The sequence below is a fragment of the Charadrius vociferus genome, unplaced genomic scaffold, assembly GCF_000708025.1.
Source record: "Charadrius vociferus isolate BGI_N301 unplaced genomic scaffold, ASM70802v2 scaffold218, whole genome shotgun sequence".
Classification (NCBI taxonomy): Eukaryota; Metazoa; Chordata; class Aves; order Charadriiformes; family Charadriidae; genus Charadrius; species Charadrius vociferus.
This window is the reverse complement of record NW_009650084.1, coordinates 3311459-3333765: the sequence shown is the minus strand read 5'-3', so window position 1 is coordinate 3333765 and position 22307 is coordinate 3311459. Positions and strand designations below refer to the sequence as shown.

The 22307-nt window shown below is 38.7% G+C and overlaps 1 protein-coding gene across 1 annotated transcript in view; it reads left to right on the top strand.

Moving 5' to 3' along the window:
* Positions 1–22307, top strand: part of MYO16 (myosin XVI) — a 322775-nt gene that overhangs the window by 12756 nt on the left and 287712 nt on the right. The window contains 1 exon segment of the mRNA XM_009892140.1: positions 8549–8812. Coding sequence (XP_009890442.1) covers positions 8549–8812 — 264 coding nt within the window.

Genomic DNA, 22307 nt, shown 5'->3' with positions numbered 1-22307 from the left:
TTTCTGATGTTTGCAGAAGAACTTATTTGAGGTATGCTGTGGTTTGTGGGAATCCAGACTGCACCTTTGTCTCATCCTCCAAGGGAGTATAGAAGAATGACAGCAGTAGAGAGGGTACAGAGACAGCAGCTTTACCAAACAAACAGCATGAGCTCAAGCAGATCGTGTCTGTTCATTTTGCTTGCATTCATGTATTTTCTGGATGCGATCCACAGATGAGGACTACTGCTCTGGGACATACACAGCTCCTCTCAGACCATTCAGACCTGTGAGTTCCCTGTGCTTCAAGACAGGCAAAAGAAAGCAATAATGATACTTTTTTTCTAAAACATGGGAAGAACCCCTTACATATGTATTTGAACCCTGTGTTTCATTACACTGAAGGCCAATGTGTGGGCAGACAGTTTGGCTGCATTTATTGAATAGGCTGGCACACAGTTAATGACTTTTACCTAGAACATAAAGTAGCCATATGTTACAGACTGCTACATGACATAAATCACAAATGACAATGCAGAGCCCTCTGTTTTATTTGATTCATTAGTATTCAGGCTCTCTTCTGTCACTACGAAGGCAAGATCCCAAACTGGTTGATTCTTTGATTTAAATATAATAAATTTTTAGAGCATTCCACTGTAACTTCACTGAATTGCTGATAGACAGATAATAGAGTCTATTAGAAAGCCGGTAGAGTTGATTAATAGTGTCTGATAAGTAACTTTTCCTTGGTATCAAGCTGGAAATTGATTGCAGTTCCTGCTTACCAGTCTAGTCACATCAAAAGGCTCTTGAAGAGCAGCATACAGGAGTAGGGTTTTATATGAGGATGGTTGCTTGAATGTGTTCAGGATTGTTCTTCAGCAAAGAGAGAGTTGGGTGTTATGCAGAAAACGAGGAAGCTTTGTGTATCATGTCATTTAAGAACCCTAACTTTGTAATTACACCCAAAAGAAGCTCTGGAGCCAAGAACAGAAGCACATCAGCTCCTTTACTGCAATGTAATTTATTCCCAGAAGACTTGGCATTAACTGAATTATTTACATTCTTTACAAAGTAAATAGTTTACCTTTATACTGCTCCCTCGTGATTATCTGCTTGTGGGGTGGGGAGGGGAACCAAGAAAAAAGAAAAGGAATAAACCCATCACTACAGTGAGCAGAGCACTGCTGATCTCAGGAAAATGCTTCAGCTGTTAAACTCAGGCTAAGTGATTACGAGCACCACGCTTCAGTTACATCTTAATAAACGTAATGGAGAGGCTGTTCAAATGGTAAGTAATTTTCCCTGCACCGAACAAAGGATTTGCAAACCCAAGTATTTTGATACTGACCTTAACATTGCAATTTGAGATGGATTTAAACTAATCTAGCCTCTTTTGTGAGTAAGAAGTATTCCTTTTTGAAACTGGAAGATCAGTAGACGATGCATAATAACTTTTGATTTCTGAAGAGGGCACCTCTAAAAAATGCATTGATCTGTGGTCCAGACACCATAACTTCAGCTAGGCTATTGTATTGTTATCACTGATTTCATGTGGAATTCAGTTCAGCTGCATAAATACTAATAAAATAATATTTCTAATTTAACAGATTTTAATAACCTGCATTGTTGGTAGCAGAAAATCATCATGTATATTAAAGTCATTATGTATAACTGTGCATTATGTATAACAGTGCATTACTGAAAACAACAGTGCTCTACTTTACGGTCTGATTTCTGTTATCAAACATGTGATGTAAATTAATGCAGCTCTTTGAACTGGATGAAGCTGCACTTATTTACACCATCCATGTGTCTGGGTCTGTAAGTGCCACAGCACTTGCTGCTCACTGCATGCTTTTCCCACATATCTTTATTAGTACTGTGAATATGTTTAGCTAGCCACCTTTAAAAGTGTCGTGTAATAGTACAATATTTATAAAAAATTGGCGCTTTTTTTGTTGTTTACTGATTGCTAATCTATTTAGCAGTTCACTAATGTTAACATTTTCAAATATTTTATCTTTCTGACAATCAGGACAATTTCAGGTATCTAAATTAGAATGTAGGTGTTTAATTGTGGTTATGAAGAGGGGCTGATACTATATCTTTAGCAAGAACAGACCAAGATTGGAGCTGAAGTGTCAGAGGACCAAAGCTAAACACAGTGTATGGTTCAGAGGAGTTTTTATCCTTTTTCCTTTAATGAGATCAAGATGCTTAAAGAATATTGTTTAAGTAGCGATCTCAAATAGATACATTCTCAGAATCTCAGATTGCCATTTTTCCAGGTAATTTAAGCCTTCTACATTTTGTTTCTATGCTGTAAAGACCATCGTCCTTCAAACACCCAGAAGCTTAATTATTTGTTGTTTAAAAAAATCATCAAAATCAAAATGAATGTTTACATAAATAGAGGTAAGCATGTGTTTTAGTATTTGTATATTTGTAGTTTTAAGCATTATGCACCATAATTCTGTGTCACCTTATTTGAGATGCTTGTTGCATTAAGCAATGTCAGCAGTTTGGTGTTGTGTGTGCCTTTAATGAAGAGACAAGGTTTTTAACTGGCATATTTTGCAAAACACACTATTCCCAGGGTCCAGGAGTAGTTACTTCTCTGAGTCACAACAGTGAATCTTTGTATCACATGAAAAGTCAAAATACCATACATATGAACACAGTGGCAAACTTTTGTGTAGTGACTGTGTGAACATGTATGTGGGCATTCAACTTTACATTTCGGAAATACCTCCTGACATGATCCAGATTAGATGGGAACATAAGCACCCCCATAGAGGTGCATTTTTTTAGGGTGACTAGACTCCCAATTGAAATGCCAGAGCAAGTGACTAACCTTAAGTGACATAAAGCCATAAGAATTGGAAATACAAAGGAAAGCTGTATCAATATGATTTCTGAAAAGAGGTATGGCAAAAATGTTCCTACATATCGTAAAGTTACTTGGACTCAAATCGTCTGCAGGAGATAGAAGAAAATGCCTGTAGCAATCACATTCTTCCTCTCTGTTTATGTCCCATCACCCTTCCCAAGCTCTTCATGTTGTTCAGGACCTGGTGCTTGTAGTGCCACAAGATATTCCTTCTCTCACCTTCAGAGTGAGAATCAATGACAATTCAAAGCAAGCTGTTCCTCTTTACTCAGAAATCTCTTGTTCATACAGGCAGGATCAAGCTCATAATTTGTGTTGTAATGCAATTGTCAGTCTATCCAATTGTGAGTAAATTGCTACAATTTTATGAACAGGTTATCTTGCAGCAATGATTCTTCTCTAGTGGTACAAGGTGGACCCAGTCAGTGAAGCAGCTCTACTCTACCAAGCATCCTTGAATCAATTTTTTTTTCATGTTAGTTACAGTGGTAGTGACTTCCTTTGTCCTGTGCTGGTTAATAATGTGATATAATAAAAGTATCTCTGGTTTTGATATTCCAATGTTTCATAAAGGTTTTTATATTATGTACTTATACAGAAGATACAGACCTTAAAACCAGATACATACTGGCAATTATGTTTATTCTAGTTGTTTCGGTCCAGGGCATCTCATTAAATAAATACTACCCTGGTAAGCTTTTTCAGTGTTTTGATAGAGACACTGCTAATGAGTTTTCCAGTGCAACATACCATGATAATCACAGTGACCTTATCAAATCACTGTACATAACTATAATTTGTCATACACTGAGGCAAGAACCACATGAAATAATCTTCAAATATGATATCTTATGTAATGAGATATGAACTTTTATGCAAATTGATTCAGAAGGCAACCTTTCTTCCTACCCACAAACCTTTCCTCATCTTACCACACTTCCTTCTGACCAGCACACTCAAAACCAGCTCTGGTTGAGATCATGTTTTCCATATACCTTCTGCTATTTGAAATGGTCCCTACAAGGATCTTGCACAAGTTCAGTGAGACAGTTTGTTCCATTTTCTCATATACAGAAGAAAAAAAGGATGGAGAGACCTGCTGCACATGTTACCCTTTAGGAGGCTCTAATAGCTTCTCTTTTGAGCCTGGCTGTAGCTGAGTTGTCAGCCTCTAAACAGTAACAGTTTACATCTGCCCAATAAAGTTGTGGATTTTAGCAGCTATTTTTTCCTCGACGTTTTCCTTTGCAGTTGAAGCTGTTGCTGCTGTTGGCAATGCTCAATTAGGACAGAGTGGTTGGCATACTTTGAATGGTAGAGCTTAATCCTGAGGAATGGGCTGACAGAAACTTTGGGCAGTTCAACAAGGACGTGCATATTTTCATGCCTGAGATGACTAATCCTATGCATTGGTACAGGCTGGGGACTGACTGACTGGAGCTGCAGCCCTGCTGAAGGGGATGAGGGGTTACAGTGGACACAGTGTTGAATGGAAGCCAGCCCCGCACGCTGGTTGTAAATAAGGCAAACCACATAGCGGACGATATTAGGAGGAGTATCGCCAGCAGACTGAGGCATGTCATTGTCCACTTCTACTTGGGGCTAGTGAAGCTACACCTGGAACTATGTGTGTAGTCTTGGTCTCCCCAGTGTAAGATGGACATTAAGGAAGTGGAGTGAGGGCAGCAGAAGGCTACCAGGATGATTACAGAAACGACAAAGCTGAACTCTTCTCCATAGTGACAGTAGTAAGGAGTTATGGCCACCAGAAAAAAAAAAAGCCAAGGCATTTTTGATAGAAGGCAGTGCAGCACTGGAACAGGTTACCCATTGAACTCGGGAATCCATTGATGGAGGTTTTCAAGACTCTGCTAGGCAAGATACCGTTGCCTGATCCGATGTTGGTGACTAACCACCTGCTCAAAGTGACACTAAACCATCCCCAGTGTTTTCTCCAGAAGCATGTCTATAACTCTCCTGGGTTTGAGTCCAACTCTCTCGGGGTGATAGACAGGAAGAACTGCCTCTTCTGCCATCAGCAGTTCCTCATGCCCACTAAGCCAGCGCAGTCAGAACAGAGATCTACCTGGTTCCAAAACTGGGACTGAGCATTGTGTGCCTTACAGATGAGCATCTGAAAGATGAATTCAGAGAGTTTGCCTTGTCTGCATCTACACTATGTTGTTTAATCCAGGCTTAACCTAACGACTTCCAGCTATTATGTCCACAGTCAGATACTGAACTGATCTGGAAGGTATGAGGTTCCAGACGTGCTGAGGGTAAAATCCCACCTGCAACTCATTACTTCTCATCTGAGACCAGTGCCTAAGTGGATTAAGAGTCCTCTTCTCAATCTGCCTGAATTGTTTGACTCTGGCAACACACTGGAAACCACTATGTGAGGCCAGTTCTGGTAGTCAAGCACTGTTCTTCATGAAGCAAAGAGATAGATGCTCATGCAGACTGAAAGTCATCCCAGTGGAGAGGCTGAGGACAGTAAGCCAGTCACATGCTTCCTGAACCTGGAATCTGGCTCCATGAGTTCATCTTTGTTATGCTCTATTTGACCAAGACATTAAGCTAATTTTTTTGATTTCTCACCCTGGAGGAGCAGAGCATTGTGACAGCAAAGGTGTCCTACAGCTTGCACCAGTCTCAGTTGTGATGTGGCAGCAAACATTACCAGTTCCTCCTGAGAGCAGAGGCTGCACATGAGCTAAGCCGAGGAAAAACAAAGGTAGTGCTAAAGTCTGTTTTCAGCAAACAATGCTGATTTACCGCTAAGACTAGAACAGTGGCAACAATTGTCACTCTCAGTTGAGTTTTCCAGATGCAGACAGCAACTTCAGCTGTAGCCTGTTGGAGCCCAAGTGCATGGCTGCTGCTTCTTCCCTTCATAAAGGAGAAGGAAGGAACAGGGCAGAGGCAAAAGTCTTGTACAGCTGGACTCTTAGCTGCATTGTCAAACATGGTTGAACACAGCAAGCTGGTTTTCCCCCCGAGGCTGTGAGCCTGGCTGGCAGACACTATACCCAGATTTAGAATTGTTAGGGTATAAGCTTAGAGTCTTACAAGCCAAAAATACCATGTGGGCTTAAGGCACAGGTTCTGAAATATTTCATATGAAGCAGAACAATTCCAATAGGGAAGATTTGAAGTTTGCTCATTCCCCAGTCCTATTGCAACAAAAAGGAGATGCAGTCGCAAACTGCCTTGGGCTGAGGATGGTCAGAGTGCAGATCTTCTATTTGACTGAATGCTCTGAACACTGGGACTGAAACAGGGAATAAAGTCACATCTGCTGCAGCTTTATGGAGCTACCCTTTCATTTCCTTGTCTTTTCTGACATGTGCTCAGAAATGAAATGTATCATTTAGGGTCAAATGGAAAATTTTGGTTTATACAGAAGGAGTCATTGGCTTTTGACATGAAAAAAGAAAGGGTTTGTGTTTTAGCTTAATGCAAGCCCACACTTCTTTCCAGTTTTTTTAGTTTGACAACTCATTTTCTTCTAACTAGAAGGGCATGCTAAGAAAGGAACAGAAATTATAGGGAGGGAAAGGGTAGCCTATGTTAATATAAGTTGACTAAACTTGACCTGTAGAATTGTATTCTGTGTCTGCTTGTCATGGAGTTTCTCAACAAAACATTCGGGGCACTTTTTGCATACATGTATGCTCCTCAATTTTGGGAAGTCTGGTTTGAGGCCCTGGGTTCTAATTCATAGCGAGTACATATATTATATAATGGAATATACAATAGGATACAATATATAATTCATAACATAAAAATATAAAATACTATAACAAATATATAAAGTAATAGATATCATTTATTGAGTGATTGGCATGCAGACCTAGGACTGTCAGTTTGATAGTATTATATTATGGTATTATGATACATAATAGTTTATAGAATACTATGCCTTTAAATAAAAATGAAATAATTCAAGAAAAGAATATAGAATTCTTGAACTGGATACCCAAAATTAGTGATTTTAAAGGAAAATCATTGTCTTTCAGTTCTTCAGTAGAGAATGTAGATAATAATGCCCCTTCATCCCTCTTTTTTTACGTAAATAAATAAATATTTGTGAAGTATTTATGTAATATGATGACATGAGCTTTACAAAAGCCTGTCAGGAAATTATTAGTTATGCCTTCAGAGCAGGTTTTGAATGGTATTTAGTAGATTAGACATATGTCAAGCAACAAGAAGAAAACAAAATGGTCAGTTAGTTAGCAATACTTAGCTTGTGCCTTGATTGAGGTAGGGGTCCTTTGGTGATGTAATTACAGATTTAGCAAAATGGGTAGTCAAAAGTAGGCCTAATTAAAGTTGCACAGTAATGCTTACTTTGGGTATTTCTTAACTGCCCAAGGTGACTTGAGTCTACATCCCTTTCAAAAGCTCTTCAATCAAATTAAGGAGAGAAAACCTCTTTCATCTGACTGTTGACAGTCCTTAGAAATTACAAATTTGGGCACCTAGATCCCATATGAAGAAATCCAAGGACTCAGGTTTCCCATAGAAGCTGAGAGGGAACGTAGACAGCTGGCCAATGGAATATTCCATACCATAGACATCATGCTCAGTCTATAAATGGGGGTTGGAATGGGGAGGGTGGGGCAATCCACGATCACTGCTCCGGACGGGCTGGGCAACTGTTCATCCAGTGGTGGGAGTGACTTGTGTTGTCTTCCTTCATCCTGTGTATTCTTTTACTGTTGTTATTTTCCTTTTCCATTATTGTTCTATTAAACTGTCTTTATCTCAGCCCACTTTTTTTCCCCTCCTTTTCTCCCTCTTCTCCCTACCCTTCTGGTGGGGGAGGGGAAGAAGTGGGCAAGCTGCTGCAAGGTCCTAGTTGCCAGCTGGGGTTAAACCACAACAAGAACATACAGGAAAAGAACAACACTGTTATTGCAATCTCAGTAAAAATATCAGATTTGATGGTAAACAACAAAAGAGGAATCTGACTTAAAGGTAATGCTATGAATGTTAGGATTAACTGAATCAAAGACATATTTGTGATTGGTTTCCATGCAAAGATTTCAGTATCTGACAGTTTCATTAGAAGATTCCATGTGGATGGCTCTATACAATGCAAAAAAACCCCAAAACCAGTCATACACACAGTTAGGAATCTGAAATGACTTTGATGTTTTTCATAGATAGTTGCCTGAGTACCCACTGCATACTAATGAACTCATTACAATTATGGTATGATGATTTTTCTTCTCACTGAATAACAGGAATTTGCTAACATAAAGCAAGATGAAAATGAATAAAAAGGAAGCACGGGCATCAGACTGGCTTTTCTCTGTGTGATAGTCTCTTTTTTGTAAGCAAATGCAAGCCACTTCAATTGTATTGAATTGTTTAGATATTTTGCCTGTCTCACATTTGAACTTTTAGACCTCTTTCTATTCACATTTGTTTGCATGAACTGAGTTAGCTTTTAAAAAATGTGTCAGTGATTTAATGGAATTAGTTATGTGCTGTTTCCAAAAAGTAAATGATAGTGATATAGTCAGCACTGGTTGAGTAGGAGGAACTTGTGATAGACTTACACGTGGTTAGAAAGGAGAACAAGAAAATTGATGGAGGTTTCATGGCACATTTGAAAACACACGGTTGTATGATCTAAATACATTTGTCTTTAATTTCTTACAGGCTGTTTCCAGCTATGTAATGTTTTTCGGTCCCATGAGATGGAAATTGAGCAGTGCTTGCTGGAGTCCCTCCCTCTCGGCCAGCGGCAGCGGCTGGTGAAGCGGATGCGCTGTGACCAAATAAAGGCATATTACGAACGTGAAAAAGCTTTCCAGAAACGGGAGGGCTACGTGAAAAAACTGAAACATGGAAAGAATCATCGAGTTCGTTTTAATCTCGCTGATATGATACAGGATGCAATCATACGTCATGATGATAAAGAAGGTACTTAGTAATGTTGAACTAATTTTTTCTTTTGTATGGATAAAAGTTTCAGAGGAAAAGCTTCCCTGTTCTGCTTACCTGTCTTTAGGAAAAATACAATTTTGCATGGTAGTAATCATAAAGTGACTGTCAATAAAATACATAGGCATGTATTGCGTACAACATATTATAGCTTGTTACTGAAATGAATAAGGTGTAGAGAATAAACCTTCAGAAACCTAATGAATTTAGTCTGACATTAATAATAGATTATTAATAATATATATTATATTATATATAAAATATATATTATATATAATATATATAATATATTATATAATATATTTCAAAACCAGTAAGGACTATGATCATCATTACATGTGGCCTCTTATATACCTACATAAGCCATGAAATTTAACAAGTTACTTTAAAAATTTAGCCGCTTCTCAATTTTAGCCAAAATCTGGAATAATGACTGCTGCTATGAGTGACACCGGTTCGGCTAAAGCAACGAGATGGTGTTGACCCATAGTCACAACAGATAGTGGGTCATCTTTCTGGTTGTGAAATTATGTTTATGTCCTTTTGAAATACGTAACCACATTTTAGGGGCTCTGTTTTTAGCTCCCTGGCATTGGTTGAATTCCCAGTGCAGCTGATAGTAATCTGAGGAACTTTGTCATTTTCCCCTCAAAAGGAGGAATCTTGCAGTAAGGATCTCTCAAGTTTTAGAAGTCCCCAGGAATATCCATACTGTCGTGTGAGAGGGATTTAAGAAAAGAATTGATGCAATACTTTTATCAACTTCTTTGCAAACAGATTTTATGGCAACTCTTTATAATCACATTAGCACAAAACTACCTGAATAAGGGTAGTTTTCCCTTCCCTTCCCTTCCCTTCCCTTCCCTTCCCTTCCCTTCCCTTTATAATCACATTAGCACAAAGCTACCTGAATAAGGGTATTTTTCCCTTCCCTTCCCTTCCCTTCCCTTCCCTTCCCGTGAGTGCCTAAGGTGTCATTTATAACTAAGTTACAAATAAAATTCACAACCTTTCATTCCACTCTCCCAGTGTGTAAAAGTACAGGGATTATAAGTGAAGATCTTTTTCCTCCATGTTCCCATAGCTCCCAACTTTCTCTAAAAACCAAACAGAATACTAGATGTGACTTTTAGTATTCTGTAAAAGTCAGATACTTGAAGCTATTTTTGACATTTTTGCCAAAGAAATATAGCTTGCTCAGTGGAGTGGTGATGGGGCATCAAGAGTCTTTTGTGTTCCCCATACTTTCCCTTGAGCTGCACCCTGAATCAGAACATGAAGTTCAGCAACAGCTGAGACTGAGTAGCATGAGCGTAAAGGGAAGATACCTCAGGCAGAGAAAAGTTAAGCGGGGGAAAAACAGAGATGGTGTCCTGCACTTGAAACAGATGAAACAGGTCCCCAGAAACAAGGAGTTCAAATAGCCTGCAGACAGCCCCAGTAAGACTAACAACACTATCTTGAATTTGATGCCTGTGGTCCTTTCACAGGACTATGAAAAAGTGTGATTGTTGTCTTTAAGCAGCCTGGGGACCCACAAGTGCCTGTCTGTTGTGATTTTAGCCAAATGTTTCCAGAGCCTGTTTGCTTTGAGCTGAATAATGCTATACTCAGAAATATTGTGTAAGCCAATAAAAACAAAGATTTAAAAAAATATTGAAATTCATGGACATAAAAGCTGCTCTCCTACTGTTGTTGCTGAGTGGAACATCCAAACATGACTCTTTAGTAAAAAGATCTACATTAGGATTTCAGTTCAAATTAGACATACGCTTTTGTAGTAAGTGTCATATCCATTTGCTGTGTTTGCTCTTGCTTTATGGAGCGTGCAAACTAGATTTCTTTCAGACAAAACTGAACTGGAAGATGTGCTCTGGAAGCACACCTGGTGCCTCCAAACAGGGGGTTTCAGTCCATAAGGCCAGGCTAGACATAGGTTGAAGTCATCCCACTGAAACGGGTACAGCTGGGAAAATTGGGCTTTTGGCGCTACCTGTTTCTCTTGTCTATTCATTCATATCTCAGTCATTCATTCAACATTCATCATTCATATTACACATCATTATTTATTAATGGGTATATATAGGCAGTAAGCTAATTGTGACGGATGTTGGTAATTGCACTGAGTATCCTCCACCTCACTGCACTTTCACATCAACTCTATCTGTGCAGCTGGAGTAAATACAGCTCTGGTGTGAAAAAGACAACCTGAACCCTCCCCTTAACCGGGTCCTAAGGCAGAAACGACTGCAATATAAGGCTGCAGATGGGAATGAGCACACTGTTCCTGGCTCTTCAAATGTCACACCATCTCTTCAACTCCCTGTTTTTGGTAAAACGGCCTGGGGGACTGAGAAAGAGGTTGTAATACAGGATTATGCAAACAAAGGTGGGAGACAGGTATTAACAGCCTGTCAGCCTTCCTTTCTTCCCATAAATTCATGTCTGGGCTCCAGGATCTGGCTGTTACTGCACAGTGTGCTCAGTAATCAACAGCATTCCCAAATACGCTCAGTTTGAATATAGGGAACCAAATTCAGTAATAAGTATTTGAAAAAGGCTTCTCTTTGGAAAAGCTGGGCATTGAACAAGTATTTTTTAAAAATAGCTCCAGGCAAGTAAGTAGCAGAGAAAGAGCTAACATGAATTACTACTAATTATTTAATGATTTAGAGTATAACCCCTTCTGTTATATGAAGATAAGCTGTTATCCTGTGAAAAAATGGGATTCAGAGTGATCTGAATATTGTATATTTTGGAATGAATGCTGAAATTTATCAAGATAACACCTCAGCAAATCTTCAAAAATTTAGTTTTGTTTACTAAACATTAATAATCAGCAGCAGGGTATTTTAATGCAGTTTGAATGTCTTTACTTTTTTAGAGAGAATTGAATTTTCAAACTAGACATTTCATTTATAATGGGATATTTAATAACAAGTGTAAAGGTGTGTGGCAACATAGTCAGTGCCCAAATAACTTTACTAGTAGACTAAATTCCATCAGGTGACTCCTTTCCTTGTGGTAATTAATTTTGTGTGAGTTTGAAGTGCAATAGCTTTGAAGAGATGAATTCCATTCAAGGTATAATACAACTCACATGGCTGTGAATGAGCCTTATCCTGCCATTTAGGATATGTGGGCAGACTGTGATGTCCAAGAATAGGACCGTGCAACCCCGATGCTTTAAAATCAATAACTGGATACACATAGATGGAGTAAATTTTGTGGTGAGAATGTAAATGTTTTTGTACTGGTTTTGTGACCCTGGGATTCAAAGTACTTGTAAGTCCTCAAGCTTCACAACCTTCAGGGTGTGATATTTTTGTAAAATGAAGCTGGAAATCTCAAGGCTAAAATTCTGGGATTCATACAGCTTTGTTCCAATTTTAGCCTTGAGGATATACATCAACAGAATTATAAAGAGTAGACTCGTGCACAGAGAATTTCAGCTGGGTCTATTTTCTTCAATTTTTAGATGTATTTAGGAATTGTTTGCATATCTTGGTCTCTTAAAGGCTTTACCCGTGACTGTGTGTTTCCTTCATTCTTCAAATTGAAGGACTACCAAAGTCTGTTTGACTGTCTTGTTATCCTCTGAGACTATTAAGCAAAATCCTGTTTGTTGATAAATCCTGGAGTAGTTTTACTTGGTTTGGGGTCTGGTTAGAAACAATTTATGTCAGTTACATACTGATTAAGTAGAAAATGTGGATACATTGCACGGAGCTCATGGAAGAGCAACAAAACCAGGAGGAATTATAGAGAGTCATTAAAAAGGAGGAGATGAAGGCCTATGAGAGTGATAAGTAATGCTCACATTTAAACAAGTGTGAATACAGTTGGTAATAATTCAGCAAGAAAAAATACCCATTCTATAGGCATAAAAGACAGCTAGATAGGGATGTTTTACAGTTCTATGAAGGGAATACAAAAATTGTAGTATAAAAAGTGGAAAGAGGACACAACAGTAGAATAGGCTAGAAGGAGATTCCCAAGTGAAGTCCAGGGGCTTATTTCTTAAGGAATGTCATAAACTATGTAGACTGCACAGCACATTTGGAAATGGTGACAAATAGTCTGGTTTGGTAGGTGAGATAATTTGGGTGACATGATTATACATAAAAATGAACTTATAGTGTGGCTAGTGCAGAGACATTTCACACCTGAGTCTGATCGGAATTTCACTCTTAAGAATTCATTGTCTTTGTTATTTATGAAGAATGCAATATATCTTCTCCAAAATTACTATAGCAGCTGCTACTGGGCACAAAATGCATCTCTGATTCTGCATGCTAATAGGTGTGGCCATTAGTTGGCATTAAAATTCATTTTAGCATGGGCTTCTAGAAATTTTTACCCATGGCCTGCTTTGTCTCAAGTTTAGAAATGAAGTATATGCTCATTATATTTCTCACAAAGTTAAAACCTAGCAAAATTTGTATCTTTGTTCTGTTTGAAGGTATTTTAAAATTATTTTTTTATTGTTCCTAACTGAAATTTGGTCTTTTATTTGACCCAGGGAGATTCAAGGGAAATCCTCCTTCTCTTTCTCCCTGCAGCTTCCTGCAATTTCTCTTTTTTAAAGTAATATGCTCTTTAGTGCCGTTGGTAGGCCACATTCACCCGCACCACTAACAGTGAGCATTTTGAGAGATTTTGCAGCTCTCATTCTCAGTGATGACATGTATAGAAGCAGAAGCTGCCGAATAAGTGAGTGCACTGTGTTTTCTGACACTGGTTTTGTACATCTCTACTGGCAAGGGAATACCTGTACTTCATTTGCCTTTAAATCCTATATGGCTTTGTTCTGTGAGATGTTAAAGCCCTGTTAATAATGGACAGCAGGATATTTGTCCTGCTGACATCAGTCATATAATTTTACTGCAAATTGGGAGATGTTGCCAAGTTTGCTTCTGTATTCCATTCCTTCCCGCTGTGCGATAGACGTGCTTGCACCTACGCTTAGCATTAGTGTGGACTCAGATTTTCTTCTCTGATACATGTACTCCGGTATTTGCTGAGCCTGCACGTCAGCTTAGACTCGTGTACAAGCAATTAGGAAATGAACTGAGATATCAGGAAATAAACTGAATGAATCTGAGCCCGAGTTTCTGCTTCAAATACAAGGCAATCATGCCGAACGAATCTTGGTATTTTGCCTTCTTGAGAATAAGGGATATGCATCTGTCCTGAAGTACTGGTGGAGTTATTGCCACTGACAACAATGGGAAACAGCGGCTGCTTTGAAAGAGGTGATTTTTTGAGCGTGAACTGATAGACAAACTTGCCGTAATGAAAACAGTAGCTAAAAGTGAATGTGACAGTCCTGTACCTGAAATCTAATAGAGGAGGGAAACTAAAGCACTGGGTTTAGTTTCAGTCATCTTTTGGTATAGTCTGTAACGCAGCCTTTCAGAAATCCTGCAACGTTAACCAAACCATAGGACTGTCAGAAATTCTGCACATGCAGTATCTTTTGTGTTGAAAACTCTAAGTTGTCATGTAGTCATGATGTATACGGTAAGGTCTGCCGTGCTGGCAGGACCTGGAAGGTCCAGAGAGTCATCAACTCGGTCTTGAGACAAAAGAGGCACTCCTGTGAAAATCAGCATTTCAAAAGGGAAATGCAGATTCCCTAAACCTAATTAAAGCCCATTTCATCCTTTTGACGGGCAATATGCTGATTCTGTGGCGGCATTGTGATGCTAAATAGCCGCAATGCCGAAGCGAGTGAGCGTTAGAACTAACGCGGCATCTGTAATAACGATTCTTGGTCCTTTCCGTGGAGGCTGAGCCTGACTTTGTCTTTCACTCAGCCCTCCTCCACTCTGCCCGGGCTTCTGCCTAACCCCGCAGAGCCACCAGCCTGGTCCTTTGCCTTTAGCAGCAGGATGCCCTTCAGCAGTGGCTGGGGACAGCCTCACTCTCCCTTCTCTCACCAGGGGATGCCCAGAAAAGGTGGTTTAAAAAGCAGAAAATCCAATGTCCTGCTATTACTGTAGTGTCCATTGCCGAGGGAAGCCTCCCAGGGATGGGTCCCAGCCCCAGCAGATTGGCTGCAGAGTGGTTGCTTAGTGAAGGGGAAAAAAGCAGGGATCCCATCTCACTTTCCCCCTCTGATACCGTTGTCTCCAGCCATTTGAAAGATTAATGCCATTGTGAGATTTGGTAGTATTTGGGTAATTTGGTAATATTTGGGAGGATTGGAGTAATCAATATAATGGGAGGTTTTGGTATTATTAGTTACTTTTCGTGGGCTCTGTGTAATGTACAATATTATGACAAATTGCAGTTACGTTAATTAAAAGGGTGGGTAAGGAAGGATAAAGGGGGTACAGGTGGGGCTGGTGCTGGAGTTTAATTTGCATCCTAACAACTTTGGGTTATGAAAAGGACCCAGGGGAAGGGAAAGCAAAATCTATTCAAAAGAAGAATGTCTCTTTAATTTGAGGTGGCAGATGAGCTGACCATTAACTTTCAATAGTTTGGAGAATGTGTCAAAGATGTTATAGTGACCATTCCTATTCACAGAAGAAATAATTTGAAACAGAAAACTGAAGCTGAAACTGAGATGAAGTAAAGCACATTTTTTATTATTTCCTTAAATTGTTTCCAAATCTAGTAACTGACTTCTCATTTTTGCATCTTATTACAATAGGTTTGCTTATGCTTGACTGTTTTTTTTTCCAGTACAGACAGCTTGGTTGGTTATAGACAAGTTGTTCTGGAAAACAGTGGGTTGCACTGCCTGTGTCTGGCAAACATATGAGGTCAAACTCACTGATCTTCAGAGTTGAAGTTTAAGAGTTGCCAGCAATCTTTTTAAAAAGCTGGAAGAGCCCAAATGCGGGCAGTAGTGACAGGTTTGTGAACGTAAGACTCCATTAGGTGAAGCCTGTTGTCAGGTAGCAGGAAACTGGAGAAGAGGTTGAGGAATGAAGACCACTGAGAGTGTGTAACGTAGAGTATTAATTGCAAGTATTTTTATAGTTAAGAAGAGTGGGAATACGTTCAGTTAACCTGTCTGCCCTTGGGATTCTGACTTTCAACTTTCTTTTTTAGATGTTCAATGACACCTGTTCTTCTCAAACTGATTGCAGGCAGCTTTTCTGATTTTACCTGTTGCATGTGCTGGGATGAGTGGTCAGAGGGTGAGGCTTTGAGCATGGCGATGTCTTGTTTTCAAATTTCACCAAAGCCTTGGATGAGGATTGCTCTTTTGTGTGTCTGTAGTCCAGAGGTATCTTTGCTACCAGACAAGACTGAAAGATAAAAGAACTTGTTTACTAAAGACAGAGAATTTCAGTAATAGAACAGATTTACAGAAAGGCAAGGTAATAAAACACATGATTATGCTTAATATTTAGGAGAGAGGTGAAAAATAGTGTAGCATTAAATCTGCCAAGTTGGGTCTTTAACATTAATCCAGAGTTCCCTTAAATTAGGCAAAAAACGCATCCATCTTGAGTTAAAAAAATGGTGACTCTTGAAAAGGGAAGGACATCAATGTGAAAGTTCAGATCAATCTGCTATGCAATCCCAAATTAAAATAACCTATTCTAATTCACTTACACCTTTAAACATCTTCCTGACTTGTTTCTTATGATTAATATTTAATATCAGCTTCTTTCATTCTCTTTTCCTCCCAAATGTACTTTAATTAGCATTTCTTTTGTATACTATTTGTCTGAGCTACAGCCTTCTGAAGAGACGGGTAAGATTTTATAAGTGATATAATGAGAAATATTAAATGCACGGGGTATTTTACTACACGTGTAACCTTGTTATACATGTATTACACCAAAAGCATAAAGGCCAGAAATATAAACATGGTTGGTGAATCAGGATTAAGTTGTGTAGTCTGAGTATTTTTTGCCAGTTCTCTGTGTGCTTTTGACTTTACACTTTTGTTTGGGAAACCTTCTCCCTTTCATCAATTAACTCTGGATGCATAATTCCAACCTTGTGCAGGATAAAATGTCAAACATATGTAGTGTGTTTAGTGTGCACATGTAAATCTTCATGACAAAAGAAAGCTCCCAAAATAAAAAAATTGAAATGTTAGGTCAGAACGTATATTAGTAGGAAATGAGACCAATTATACCAATTATTAATTTACTGCATAGTGAAATCACAAAGAGGGATGAGAAAAAAAAATCAAATTAATCTAATCTCAGTTTGAGGAATTTAAAACAGAGCATAATCAAGAACAGAATTGCAGGACAGCAAAAATGTGTTTGAGGGATACAGGAATACTCTGTATTTCCTCACCTTAACATGCCTGTTCCTTTTTAAAGTTTAAAACACAAATAGATTTCTCAAGTTTTATAATGCTTTGTTTCAGGATTGTGCTAGTATTATTTAATATATATTAATTTTAGATTACTATTTACTGGGTCTACCCAGCAACTGGCGCCGAACTCACTGGTCCTCCAGTTACCCCCCCCACACACACACACACTGGGAAAGCATATGAAATTCACTACATATGTAATAACTGGGAGGTTTCCACGTACAGAGCTATTTTGGATTTTACAATTACTTTCCTTTGAATCAGAGGAAAAGTCTGTACATTAGATGGTAATCTAAAAGTGACTATTGGCAAATATTCGTTTACTAGGAACTATTGTAGAAGAAATCACAGTACATATGTATGATAATTTATACAATTTAATATTTATTGCTCAATCCTTAAGAGACACGAACACTAGATACTGAATAGTGAAGTCAAGAGACTATTCAGAGCATATGAAATTAATGAAGTGCACAAAATTTTGCCTAATCTGGGCTCTTGGAAAGAAAGAAAAATGTATACTGTAAATGAATACATCCACAAGACAGACAAACACATGCATTCTGTATTGGGAACTCATGTGTCTGTAACTTTGGAGGACACTGACACAGCTGTCAGACACGCTGCTAGTGATTTAATCAGCTCTGTATATAGAAAAATAAAGCATCAATCAACTATCTCAATCTGCCCACTGATGAAGAAGCTGTTTCGAAGGCCCGGAAGGTAGAGGCACATTTCAAACCAGAGCAAGCCTTCGATCCTATAGGTTCAGCATGGTTGTTAACCTTGTTTAGCTCCATGTGTGCTGACTTCAGCAACACAAGGCATCTTTTTGTTATGACGCAGGGAAACACAATGCCTTTAGTTATTGGGTAACAGATGTTAAGTAATTAAAGCAGACCATTTCAAAAGCAATCATAAAATCACAGGGAGATGAAATTTGAATACATTTAAATTCCTACAGGATTCCATATGTGCTTTTTGGGGTTTTGTCCATGTGTTTACATTTTTAGCAATTTGTTAAAGCTGAGATGAGAACTGAATGTTAAACTATTTTTTGTTGATAAAAACGTGCATGATTCCTAACATGCAACACTTATTTAATTGGAAAAAGTAAAACTCACATGAAAAGGTACAACATATCAAAAAATTGAAGGATAGGCTTGATGGTGTAGATTTTATCTAGCCCCTTTTTTCTCATGGACTGCCTAACCCCAGGAGTGCCTCTGTTCCCTGGCTACTTAGCCCTGAAATCTCCCTGGGGTGTTTCAGCTGCAGTTTTTGTTTCTGCACATGCCCAAAACTACCCTGATTTGAACAGCTATACTCTCCCTGTACCATGTAGGGAAGTAAAGACAAAGCATCCCTAGTAGGGGGATTTACACGAAATGTAATTCATCCCTCTTACCATCAAATGGAGTTACAGCGCCCTCCTTTTCTCCACAAAACTGAGGTTGAAGCTGCCACCCACCCATTTTTGCTAGCCTACAGGTTGTGCCTGTGTGTTGCTTCGAGTGCTGGTTTCAGTCTGCACATTTCTCTCTCCAGCTGCCTCTTGTCTCCCGGCTCTCCCCGGTCCCACACCTCAAGTCTCTGGAGCAGTGTCCAGCCTGGCATGGCTTTCTCCTGGGGAAGGGGCCTGAGAGGCAAATTGAATCTAGGTGGTCTTTGCTTATAGTATAATAAAATATATAAAGGTGACTGCATAGTAAACGGTTGTACAAAAACCTTGATGTTGTCATCATCTCCGCTACTGTGTTTTGAGAACAGGAGTATATACTAGACTATTTGCACCCGCATTTCACATGTTTATGCTCTGAATAAACCAAGACTGAGATATGGTTTTTAACTTAGCGATTAACATTGAATCGCCAGTCCCGGAGGGTTTTGTTGCTGTGTAAATTGTGAGTTGTAGCTGTCTCAGAGGGAGCCCGGGACCCAGAATCTGGTCCCAGCCCTGATGCTGTCCAGGGACAGGACAGGGGATCTTATCAATGCTTATAAATATCTAAAGGACGGGTGTCAAGAGGATGGGGCCAGGCTGTTTTCAGTGGTGCCCAGCGACAGGACAAGGGGCAACGGGCACAAACTGGAACACAGAAAGTTCCGTCTGAACATGAGGAAAAGCTTCTTTACTTTGAGGATGGCAGAGCACTGGAACAGGCTGCCCAGAGAGGCTGTGGAGTCTCCTTCTCTGGAGATATTCAATACCTGCCTGGATGCGTTCCTGCTCTTGGTGAACCTGCTTTAGCAGGGGGGTTGGACTAGATGATCTCCAAACATCCCTTCCAACCCCTACCATTCTGTGATTTTGTGAGTCCGTGATTCTATGTTTTGGGTATCTCTAAGTTCACCCCAAAGGACTTGTTGATCACCTCTCTAAAAAGTGTGCCTTTTTCTTACTGGTGTACAGAGTTTCTAGAAACTTGGCTTTTGGATTTTTCTTTGAACCTTAACCCTATAAACCCAAACAAGAACACATTTTGTTGACTAAAAAAACATAGTTTTAAATGTTGCCTCAATTACAAGTGTAAAACATAGTATTTATGAGGAAGCCTTCGTAAAAACACACAATTTTTCCTAAGAAATTTATTTATTTACTTTCAAACATCTCAACTATTTATTTTGGTGAACTATGATATAAATCTGTTCTTCAGTGGGACAAGTCAGTATGTAAATTATTCATAACCTTGCATGGGCAAGGTCTCATTCAAAAGGCTGTCACAAACTAAAATGACAAGAAAAAATATTCAGAAGACCATTACCCCTACACAGGAATCCAGCTTTTTAAGAGTATAACCTCGTCTGAACAGATAACCTTTATAGGCATGTATCTGTCCTTTTTTCATTTTAAGCTTATCAAGCTCATTTAGACTTCCATATTGGTGTTTTTCTCCATAAGATCTTTCTTTCCATGTAATAATGAAGTTTTCCACTTTAGCATGCTCTGGCACCCGAAAGCAGCAAGAAACAGGAAGACTAATCACTCAGGAATTCACCGTCATGCCAATAGAGGGTTGTTAAGCCATTAACAACCAACAAATTGGCACCTGGCATTCTTCCTATTCATTTCAAAGGGGATCCACAGTTGATTTTCCAGCATCATGCAGTGGGATGCAGGGCTATAAATTGGCAGCATTCAGAAGCCTATTCTGTCGGTGAAAGATGGCATCCACTGAGAAGCAGCTACTGCTGACATTCCATGGATATTGTTATAAGTCACACTGATTAAAAAGAAAGACTGCTGTGATAGCAGAAGACTCTAGTCTAGACCTGTAAAATAAAAAGATAGCAAGAATAGAATCTTTTCCATGCAATTTAGAGTTGATTTCTTCTTCAATGTATTTATTGTGCTTCAGATTGATTTCCAATAAATTATCAGTACAAAGGGGGAAATTTTGTGTATTCGTCTTTCAATATCACTTACCTTAAGCGTTTTCATTTCAATCACAGATTGCTCTATCATAGAAATTAAGCTGGAGAAGTACAGAAATCAATAGAGAATAACCTTTTCCTTTCCTTTTTTTAAAGAACAAACCTTTTAAGCCATAATACATTTTTTTATGAAAAATACACTGCACGTTTAATAATTCCTTAAAAGTGTTTTAAATTTTTTAATTCAGTTTTAGAAGGCTTTTTCCAATATTTTGATAAAATGGAATACTTAAGCATAAGACTTGGAAAAGACCTTATTTTGGGATCCTGCAACATATGGAATTTAGTTTATTGCTGTCATATTAATTATTAATTGTCAGATTAAGAACATTTGTTCAGAGCTTTTGGAAAGTGGACTTCGGTCAGAGGTTTTGGGAAGTGGAATAACTGAGTGGAGTAACTTCCTCTAAAAGCTCTGAAGGTATAATTAAATGAATATATTCAGCCACTAAATGCAACAAATTATTTTTTAAATTGTGAAGTCCTGTCTCATTAAGCTTTTTCTGTTACTCTGCTATTTCCTTCTGCCTGAATTGCAGTACCTTTCCTAGTAAAAATACAAATATATCAGAGGCAGAGCCATATTTATTTGTATAGTGCCTAGTGGCTTTACTTCCTCAATAAAAAAATCTAAACACAAAGTATATATACTCCTTACTGTTTCAGTCATCTTTCTATTCTCTGACACGTGAATTGGAGGATTCTTTTTTTGTCAATACACAGGTATCATCTTAACTTGGTCTGGAAGGGTTTTAGCTGTTAAAACCTTTTGCACTTCAGTTGACAGTGAACAAGCTCTATAGCTATGAGAGAGAAATGAATAAAATGGTTATATGGCATAATGAATAGACAACTGATTATTGTTATTTGCAGTCATCACAGTAGCAAATTATTACAGTGGAGGAGCTGAAGCTTGTAAGAATACAATCAATGAATGTAAAGGAATGGATAATTTAGCTTGTGTTTCTGTGTGAATTGCATCCAAGAACGGAGGTGGGAAGGTGAGTAGTTAAGGTGAAATTGGCAATATTTCTAAACATTCAGCTTTAAACAAGGATTTTAAGCATATATGAAAGGTTCAAGGTAGTCAGCCTGGGGCTACATACTGCTTTCTTACCATGTTTCTTTCTGATGACTCTGTATTACAGTGTAGTGTATATGTGACCTTGAAGCAGTACACACTGTCATTTTTCAGGGCAACCAATGAGATGGTTGCAGGATGTAATTTCTCACACCGTGCACTGTTTAGGGTTTTGATTACACTCAGACTCAAAAGGCAAACATGACATCTGCAGCGTTAAATCATTATGCTAGGGTCTGTGCTCCAGATTTTAGCAATCCCAACTATTGTTGCCATATAGTGGTAGTTTTTTCCAGACTTCCACATTTACCCATTGACAGTACAGAAAATATGACTTGAAGTGTTCTTAAAGCTGGAAGCATCTGTGTGAAATTTGAACTGCTGCTTTGTTTCTTAGTCTACTAAGGGGGCATCCTATAAGAAGGCATCGGATATTAATCCTTTCAATAATCACCATACTGGCTTCACTCAGTTCCTATATGGGATGAACGTTGGATGTTTTTTGCTTTTAAACATCTCCCTAAAAATCCTATGGTACAAATATTGAGAATGATACAAGTTGGACAGAAAAGGACAGATGTAAAGCCCAAGTATATATGGTTCTAATGATGCTCACATGTGCATTAGTTTATTATCCCACTCCTTCTCTGTATATGTTGTTT